The sequence below is a fragment of the Thalassophryne amazonica genome, chromosome 16 (genome assembly GCF_902500255.1).
Source record: "Thalassophryne amazonica chromosome 16, fThaAma1.1, whole genome shotgun sequence".
NCBI classification, from domain to species: Eukaryota; Metazoa; Chordata; class Actinopteri; order Batrachoidiformes; family Batrachoididae; genus Thalassophryne; species Thalassophryne amazonica.
The window spans coordinates 44,482,912-44,492,975 of record NC_047118.1 but is presented as its reverse complement, the minus strand read 5'-3'; the positions used below and the strand labels follow the sequence as shown (position 1 = coordinate 44,492,975).

General features: G+C 39.4%; 1 protein-coding gene across 2 annotated transcripts in view; it reads right to left on the bottom strand.

The window, feature by feature from the left end:
* Positions 1-8,019, bottom strand: part of st13 (ST13 Hsp70 interacting protein) — a 36,053-nt gene extending 28,034 nt beyond the window's left edge. Inside the window, exons 1-8 of one of the 2 annotated variants that reach the window (XM_034189409.1) lie at positions 7,951-8,019; positions 7,316-7,455; positions 6,970-7,018; positions 6,793-6,883; positions 2,184-2,257; positions 1,970-2,036; positions 1,789-1,873; positions 1,543-1,653 (exon numbers count right to left, since the gene is read on the bottom strand). In XM_034189409.1, coding sequence (XP_034045300.1) covers positions 1,543-1,653; positions 1,789-1,873; positions 1,970-2,036; positions 2,184-2,257; positions 6,793-6,883; positions 6,970-7,018; positions 7,316-7,425 — 587 coding nt within the window. In that variant the 5' untranslated portion in view covers positions 7,426-7,455; positions 7,951-8,019. Of the gene's footprint in view, positions 1-1,542; positions 1,654-1,788; positions 1,874-1,969; positions 2,037-2,183; positions 2,258-6,792; positions 6,884-6,969; positions 7,019-7,315; positions 7,457-7,950 lie in introns of both variants that reach the window. The other variant, XM_034189410.1, reaches the window with a different exon arrangement.
* Between the last annotated feature and the right edge of the window lie 2,045 nt (positions 8,020-10,064).

Sequence of the window (10,064 nt, the reverse complement as noted above, 5' to 3'; positions counted from 1 at the left end):
AAAAAGAGAATTGAGATACCCCTCTGTCTCTCGTGCCCGTGCAAAATGGAGGGGAAGGGGTAGAATTGAGATTCAGCCTAAACCTTGGAGGAAAACATTCAGTCTGACAACGGTGACGATATTGGCAGAGTTCAGAACACAGAATGGTGATTATAAAATAAATACAGGTGATTTCAGCATGCTGGAGATGATAATCTTTTTTCCCCAGCTCTGTGGTCATAATTGACTGATTTTTTTTTTTTTTTTTTTGCTATCAGGAAAAAAGTGATGAGGAAGTGTGGATTTTTATTTAGTTTCTTAGAAAAAGGTACATACATTTCAAATCTGAATAATGGCATGAGGGACTGAAAATATCAGTTATGTATTAAAATAAATATTGTTTCCTTCTTGAATACAGTTAATATACTGTACATTAGTAGCATAACACATTATTAAATATTAAAACCATTCACAGGAGACGTAAATAATATAGTCTTACCTGTCCGTTTCAGTGAGATCATCTGAACCTTATCCACCTTTACAAAATGACATCTGAAAATAATTTAATTCCTCCTGTCTTGGCAGAAGAAACTCCATTTGTCACACAGGAGCTTGGTGCCAGGTTACAGCACTGGTTGTAATCCGTTATTGCGACTGATGGATCGAGTCTCTGCTCTTAACGAGCCACAAGTTAAAAGACTCCCAGAGTCCCTCATCTGCTCGTAACGTCTCATGGGACAAAATTATGCCATGATCCACAAAAGAATAAAATAATCTGAAAATACCCAGTTTGCCTCTGTGTTGAGTGGAGAAGCCACAGACACCGTGTGCACGCTTGTCAATATAAGTGTTTCCACCTGCCAGTCAAAAGGATTCTGCAGGCGAAAATGAACAGTTCTCACACCGAAAACACAGTGCAGCTCCAACCCGAACCACTCAGTCGAAACAGGAATGTCAGCAGCCTGTAAAAATCCATAAAGTAATGGGGCTACTAAGATAATGGTTCTTGTGCTGATGTCACTTCCTCCTCCTTCTCCAATGTTGGGACTCGCCAGTAAGTTCCTGTTTTTAGTGGCGCACAGTTCAAAATCCGAATATTTATCTTTTCAGTAACTGCACACCAGAAAAGGATAAATTTAAAACTGTTTAATTTTAGTCTTTAATACTCAAAAAACATTACATATAATGTCACCTACACTTTAAGCCCATGAACACAGAGTGCAACACATCAGTGCTGCCCTGTGCAACTGAGTTTTAAAAGATGCCACTGCCTAAGACGTGACCAATGAAATGTAATCTGAATCGCTGCCATTACTTGCTAATGCCAGTCTTCTCACTCAGTTCATCAGCCATTGTCTGATATCTAACTTTCACATTGAGAGCTAAAAACCCAAAGTACATTCCCAATAAATCATTCTGCCTTCCTCACGTGTACGTCTCAGCTACTTTCGACCTTAATGGGCTAATGATGCAACATCCCCTTGCTGAAAAGAAAAAAAAAAAAAAAATCTGTGGTGTGTGGAGTTTTTTTTTTTTTTTTTTTTTAAATAAATAGTAACATACCTATGAGCTTTACCCCTCCACTTGTAAGGCTGTGCAGAGTCTGGGTTGATTTTGATTGCTCTGTCACAATCTCTTATGGCTGCGTTGGGTTTCTGCATCCGGATAAACACACTAACACAAAGACAACCACTGAGTACACTCACCAGTCAAAGTCATACATAACAGATGATGTTATAGAGAAGTTATGAAACCTTTTCTTGATGCTAAATAACATGTTTCTAAATGCTTAATAGAACATGGTCCTACCTGGCCCTCTTGGCATACAGGATGGCTAAGCAAGGGTTCAGCTTGATGGCCTCAGTGAAGAGCTCTAGAGCTTTCTGGAGGTCACCTTAAAAAATAAACCCACCATATAAACAGATATTAGCGATACATTCAGATGCCAATTATTGGTATATTCTTCACTGTGACTGTAACTTCAATCTACCCTCTCCTAGAGCATTAATGGCCTCCATCTTCTTCTCAGTGGCCTGGTCCATCATCTCCTCTGTGACCTGAGGAAAACAGATGGAGTCAAACACTAATCACAGTCTGTTCAATTCAAAATGTATTTTCCAAGCTTGTGGTTTATTTTGATAAACTGCTAACAATGTGTGCATCTTTGATTTACAAATACATTATAAAAATAAAATAAATATCACCTCAACATTTTCAAACTCTCCCATCTCCTGAGGCTCATCTGTATCGGGTTCGATCACTCCATCTTTGTCGATTTCTTAAAAAGCAAATGTTCAAAACCATGGTTACTTGATAGACATAATGGCAGTGCATTTCTACAGTAGTAGATCCACTTGAAATTAAATTTCTGTAGTATGTGGATCAGTCTTACTTCATCATTTATCACAAGGAGAGAAATTATTCACTGTTCATCAGTAAGGGTTAACACCTGCCTATGTTAACAAAAATATTGTCTAAAAATCTCTACAAATGTAGGGATTAAAGCTATATTATATAAAAAATATTTTTTCCCACAGCTAAATCATAAACTGTTCACCATCTACCTTTTTATGGAAACACTTTTGTGATCACATCCTAGGATTTAAGCGAAAACAAGGTGGAGACAGCTTTAAAAAACAAAAACAAAAAAAAAAACAGCAAATTGTTCTCCTGTTGAACTACATTATATTTTACTCACTAACCGTCGCTGCTCTTTTCTAACGCAGCATCCTATTATACTAGAAAGACTTCAACCTATACATTATTTAAATACTTCAGGACAAAGACATTTATAGGGGACAACTTTTCTAGTGCTGTTACTTCAATGAATGCCAATTAAAATCCCAGACCTGCATGGGGGGGTCGTCGTTGATGTCCAGCCATGCATTCTGGAGGGTTTTTTGATTACTATTTTGACCCAGTAATGCCAGAACTTAGACATTACATAAAAAAAAAAAGATAGTACTTCACATCCCACTTTAGTTATGAAAAAAAGTTAAATTAATTTAAACATTTTAGTTGTTAAAATTATTATTAAGTATTAGTATGTCTTCAAAAGCAGACCTTTAATCAAGGGGTGTTGTGGGGGGCACGTCTCTCTCACAATACCCTCTTTCCGCCTGGATTTGCCTCCGGTTTGCAGTCTTTTAGCAGGAACAATCAAGAATTTGTGTATTTATGTGGAAAGCACGACCTGAATGATAGGTAAGATTTTGAGCGTATTTTACAACATACTGTCCTCAGGAAGAGATTTTAGGTGTATTTTGAAAAGAAAAAAAAAAAAAAGTGTACAAGTTTGTTGTTATGTGTCACAGGACTGCAGCTGTGTTTGTAATTAAACCACAGGGAGGACACTCAGAGACACTCAGACTTTGAAAGAAAAGTTTAAAATTATGTTTGTAAAGGTCAACCAGAGGTTAATAAGTTGTTAAATGTTCAAGGTCATTGGGGTCAAATGTCAGACTGTTGTAGCACTTATGCTGCATTAATGTTGGCTATAATGTCACGTTCACACCGGGCGCGACCAGACGCCACAAATTTGCATCCGTTGCGTCCCTGTGCTTTCCCTGCGAAAATTCGCCCCAGTGCGTCATCAAATAGGAGGAGCTTCCATTCCGCTCGCCGGCTCCAGTTGTCAGTCAAGCCGGGGCTGCTGCTCCCACTTCCCCCAAACTCTATCATAATTGTGTTTAGAAACCAGTCACCATTTGTTTTATTATACATCTGTGTAGTTAATAAAATAATCTTCACAGATGATTTGCTAGCGCGTGCACGTAAAAAAAAAACAACAAAAAAAAAACCCTCCATTCTCCCTGCTGCGGGGCTGCTGCTCGCTCCAAAAACTCTGTCATAATTGTGAAATAAAGGACAAAAGGGACATAAGTCCTGCTCACAGGCTGCTAACAGAGACAGGACATGTTCACATCCAACTCAGTCAAACTCCAGACATCTCACGTCACAATATATCCAGTCCCTGATTGGTCATCGCGGCGCGACAAGACGAAAAAGTTCAGATTTTTCAACCTGGGGAGGAGGGCAAGGCGACGACGCAATATCGCGCCAATCACTCAAAATCGCTTCAGTCGCGTCGCTTCATTCGTGTCCATCGCATCACGTTGTGTGGCGCCACAACATCTCCTTCCATAGGGATTACATGGCAACCTGTGCTGCTGCCGCTCGCGTAGCGCCCGGTGTGAACACGGCATAAGAGGCAGATAGTAACCCAAGTCTTCTATTATTTTCAATGAGATGTGGACAGAAACATTCCACCACCTCTGGCTGTGGAAACTGCACAACTACGGTTATTGTCAAAAGTTAAAAAATTTCAACGTTTGCCCATTCCCCCAGCAAGGACAAACCAAATGATGTTTTATCTTTAACGAGTTAAAAAAAAAAAAAAAAAAAAAAACAGACAGATGGATTATTTAAGTGCAGAGTCACCTGTTTTTAATTAGGTAATTGTGAGTAATGTGTGATACTACAGAGAGGAATTAATCTATAACTTCAGAAAAACATTAACTTTTTAATATACCATCAGAGCCAGGGATTCCTATTTTAATTATAAAGCTGTGCAAAATGCTAAAACTCTGTTGTATATTTCAGTTAAGTGAACTATTGTCCGTGCTGTTAGCATTGAAAAATGACAGCTTCTCAGGTCTTCACCTAGTTTGCCTCTGCAGATGACAGGAATTTGACCACAATGACCACTGTGAGGGTTATCCACCACTGACATGTGAACACAGCATTACTGTCTTCATGTCCACTATTACCTCCTCACTCAAAACATATTCCAGGAGAATAAAGTAAATCAGTCCCCACACACCCACAAGGGGGCAGACTCCGGCTATTTTCTGTCTGTCAAAACTCACTCCTGCTTGAATATTAAAATTTTTACAAATAATCCTAGCGGTGTTATAATCCAAAATCCGGTGTTATGATCCAATAATCCAAAGTGTTATGATTTATGGGATAAAAACAGCAAAAAAGGATGACAAAGGTCCATTTCAGTTTATATTGGGACCAAAACTTAAAGTTGCTCCAATTTAAGTTAACGAGTGATGCAAATTGTTTGAGTTGATAGGGATTTAAAAAGGAATAGTTTGCACCATTTGTCATGTTTAGTCATCATGTTACAGGGTAACGCGTCACGTCATAGAATCCAATGGACGTCAACACTGTTTGACCTTAATTTTGGAGACCAAACATTGAACACAGTCAAAACTATTCCACTTATTAATCCTTTAGCTCAACCAATAATTTGCTTTACTTGTTTCTTTTTTTTTTTTTTACCAAATTTGGAGCAACTTTAACTTTTGACCTCTGTTCAAACTGAAATCAACCTTTGTCACTGCTTTTACCCCATGACATTCAGTCATTGATCGTACAAACTATACCCTTTTTGGAATCTTTATGATCAGACAAATAATATGGTATACCTTTCAATATGATTAAAACATTTTAAAATTGTGACCCCCTGTGCAATTCTTCATTGACCCCTGGAGGTCAGAGGTCAGCTCCAGGATACCTCCACATCTAAAAATAAACAGTTAATTTAGAATGTGTGCGCCAAATTTCATGCTTTTATCACAAAATGCACAATTATTTTGCGTATCTGTGGCACAATCCTAATAGTTGAGGCTTAGTGGAAAATATGCAAATATACATATTTGAAACTGAAATTAAGACATTTATAAATTTCAAACACACTACTGTCAAAAAAAAGTTACACAATTTAAATACACCATGTAACCCTTAAGCCCATATCTCACCGAGCGCCAAATGCTGATGAACGTAGCAAATTTTCGTAAAAGGTTGCAAAATAGTCTGCAAGCAGTTTTAGGGTCACAAACAGTAATTCTTGTCACAAATAAATTTTGAACATGCTCAAAATTTCTTAGCGAATTTATTTTCCAACAAACAGTTGCAAACGCATCTGTAAGAAGTTATAAGGTATTACTAAAGTTCCTTTTGGTTTGCAACCAGTCTGACCCAAACGGTGTACCTTTTCTTCTTTTCTTCAGGAGGACAGCTGCAGTAGACAGACAAAGCAATTCTTCCTCAAGGGCAGCAGAAATTTGCTATGTTCATCAGCATTCACTGCTCCGTGACATATTAGCCTTAGAGTTATGTTTCTCAAATCCTTTTCAGACCAAGGGCCACTTAACACACAGAAAAAAATAAAATCTCTGATGAACACCTACCTCACAAAATATCAAAAAACAATAGGCCTGCTTACTGCTCCAACAGTAAATTACAAATTACAACCCAACATTGACAGTTTTACAAATACATTTGCTTACAACATGCTAAGATCTATAAGACTTCAGAGTAATGTTTAACAGTTTAGAAACACTTAAGTTAAAGTATGATATCAATTTAAAATGTGATATTTTACAAATATAGTCAGGGACAACTAGAGGTCAAGCATGGACCATCAGTGGTCCACAGACTACTCTTTGAGAAAGGCTGCCTTAAAGGTAAACATCTGTTCTGGCAGGATGCAGTATTTTATATAATAATTCATCTTTTTTATCATCTTTTTTTTTTTTTAAATCTAAAATTTTTGAATTTGTCTAACAGCACCCACATACAGCATGTGTCAGTTACACCACAGTTGGGTGTATGAAGCATAAAATGTGGCCAACCATTGGCCACAAAGGCAGCACTGTTGTGATTTGGCTACATACAAATAAAACTGAATTGAACCATAAGTAAACTAATAGGTTTTAAATCTCAAGTCTCACTGAACCCTTGAGAACCTTCAGTCATTATCTGTATTTAAAGAAAATCAGCTAATGGGTGAGATGCACAAACCTATTTCACTCTCCTCACTCTCAGATGGTATAGGAGGCTCAGGTTCAGGTGGTGGAGCAGTTGTAGGAGCCGGACCACATGGACAACTTCCCTATAGACGAGAGCACTCTATTGCAATAAGACTGAAACAAGACTGCATAAACAGAAGAAAACAGATGAAGCATCACAATGTTTCACCTTGCACGAATCCCCTTTCGTTGGTGAGGGAGGAAGTTTTGCACCCATGCTGAAATACAGAATTATGTGGAAGAATTCTGTGAGTGATAAGATCCCAAGCAAATTTACTTCAACATGAGTAACACTTGGCACCATAACAATTAAGATGTTACTTCAAGCTTCATTCTGGAGCTTACACACCGCAAGACCTGTAGGCCTGCAGAGGAAAGTATTTTGGCACCTCTTTGTTTAGTTAGAAAGAAAATGAAAAAGAGCCCATTCATAATAACTTCCTTCAAAGAGTACTTTTGAGCTGTCCAACAGTGTAACTGTAGGGCAGTTATACTGTGTGTCACTGTGGACCAACCTTTCCAGCCAGTTCCGGAGAAAGTCCATCTCAGGAAGGTGCAGAATCGCTGGATTGGATTTGCACATTTGTACAAAACCCTTCAACTCCGACACCTTATGTGGGTCCATGCTTCTCTCTCACGTCCAACACACAGTATGCTGCGTTCGTGCAAAAAGAGAATTGAGCCCAAAAGAGAAACACAAACACACAAAAAAAATCTGATTCCGGATCGGAACGTGAACGCAGCACAAGTGTAGCTTTAGCTTTGTTTGCTAAAACTCGCTAACATGCGGTGAATGAACGAGCGTTATGACCTCGCATAGTGGCTCCACACTCGATGTAAACTGTGCAGGAAGTATAATTCCTGCCCTAGCAATGACGGAACAGTGTATAATCACGATGAATGATTATTTTAAATAACACAAACCAGAAGTTTCTAGAAACAGGGAGCTGTCCGTGATGATTGCTTGACGCATGATAGCGTCGTTTGCTAGCTGCAAAACGACGGATAACACGATTTACAAAAAAAAAACGGCAACGCTGTAACCATTAATCGTTGCAATTGAGGAAAAGCCGAAATCATCCTCCCCAAAAATTGTACACAATTAACGACATAGGTCGATGGAGAAAGTGTAGAAGCAGATTCGACTCACCACAGCGTTGCTTCTCGGACAGTTGCGTCGATCTGACGTTTCCATTCAGGCACGTTGTCAGACAGACCTGTGGAGTGAAGGTTTTTGTTTCCCTGAATTCAGCCTGTCAGGGTTAATGTTCCACCCACAGGTGACATGGTTAGACATTTTGGAATGTGTTGTATTGTAGTCGAGTTACTAAACCTTGATTTTAGGTTGAGTCTCAAGTAGAGGTGGGCGATACCGGGAATTTTGGTCTTGATCCGATACCAAGTAAATACAGGCCCAGTATCGCTGATATCGATACCGATACTTTTTCATATTTAAGCTTCATAGAGCCAAAGGATCCAAAAGACCTAGGATACATTTTTGCCAAATATTGTATGTGACAACAAAATTATTATCACAATCAATATTTTTGTTTAAAAAAATATCACTCAACACAACTTAAAACAAAATCTCCTGAGGTAGAGGGCTGACAAACTACAACACAACAAAATTAACACACCACAACAAATACTGTAAACAGTTTCAAACTTACGAGGTCTATTAGAAAAGTATCCGACCTTATTATTTTTTTCAAAAACCATATGGATTTGAATCACATGTGATTGCTTCAGACAAGCTTGAACCCTCGTGCGCCATGCGGCACTGCCGCGACGCGCGGAATTCCTCCACACGTCTGTCTCAATGTGCCAAAAAAGTGCTGATGTCCACGTCTTTTCACAATTCCTGTGCTAGTCAGATGACGTCCCGGATAAAACACAGCGTCCAGTTTGGAAATGAACAGCACATTCTACTGTTACAGGAGTTTTTGTCATGGAAAGAGGAGCCGAGACTTCGCGCGTTGCGGTGGTGCCGCATGGCGCACAGCAACGCTGTGATGAAGCCTCACGGGACATGTTCTGGCATGTCCAGGCACATCCACAATTTCTCGGATAATCACTCGATGGAAAAACCACCGACAGCTGTCTGAACGCCATCTCAAAGCCGTCCTGTGAAACCAAAACGGAGGTGGTTTTGTCTCGTTCCAGTAGCGAATCCATCGTGACGCGCGAAGCCTCCGCTCGGCTTTCCATGACAAAATCTCTTGTTAAAAGTGAAATCTGCAGGAAAATGGTTGATGTTCAGCTCTTGTGATAACCAGAGAAATGGCACACGACGGTCCCGGCTCCACAGAGCCATCTGTTTAGAAATGATCCGGTGGTTTGTGGCTCTCGATGGCGGCACGGAGCGCGGCACACCGAGCGTCCTTAAAGCCGTCCTTAAAGCTGTAGTAACAGTCCTTATTCTCTGTGAAGCCCATAAAATTTTCACCGAAAGCCAGATAAATTTTTCGAATGGTTTCCAGCTGTCAGTCTCTAACAGTTTCTGAAAAAATTCTGATGGAAAAAAAGCCCAAATCATTCCGCCATTTCCTGACAATGAAAATCCGCCGAGGGGGTGGACCACTCCTCACTCAAAGCCTGCTCACAGGCGAATGAGGCAACCGACAGGCGTGGAAAAACTCACGCATGCGCACAAGGGTTCAAGCTTGTCTGACGCAATCACACGTGATTCAAATCCATATGGTTTTTGAAAAAAATAATAAGGTCAGATACTTTTCTAATAGACCTCATATTCTGTTTTTCAAGTCGAACACTACAATAAAATAATACAAAAAATAAGGAATTTCTTCCCTTCATAGCACTTCTCTTGCGTACCGATCTTTTTACACGAGGATCGTTCAATATCAATACCAGCATTGGTATCGATATAAGACCTACAAGATCATTTGTCAACTCTCACAACTCTTGGCTGGTCTCCATTGTGATCTATTATGTGCATTTACACAAAGCGTGCAACCCCATGCAGAGTCCATTACAACCCATAGGATCAAGTTGAGAGTGAGTTGAGCCACGTCACATGAGAGACTCGTGTATCTGTTAACTGGTATATTAATGATACACACAGTTTTACACCTTAAAGAGGTTTTGGTGATCTGAGTTCAGTAATCATCCAGGTAAGCTTTTCTTGAAGTTGATCACTAGATTTCTAGGATTACTTAAAAAAAAAAGACTGACTATGCTTACATGGACAGCGATAATCTGATTATTGAACCTTTCTGAAGAAGACCATATAAAGATGATGTTTAC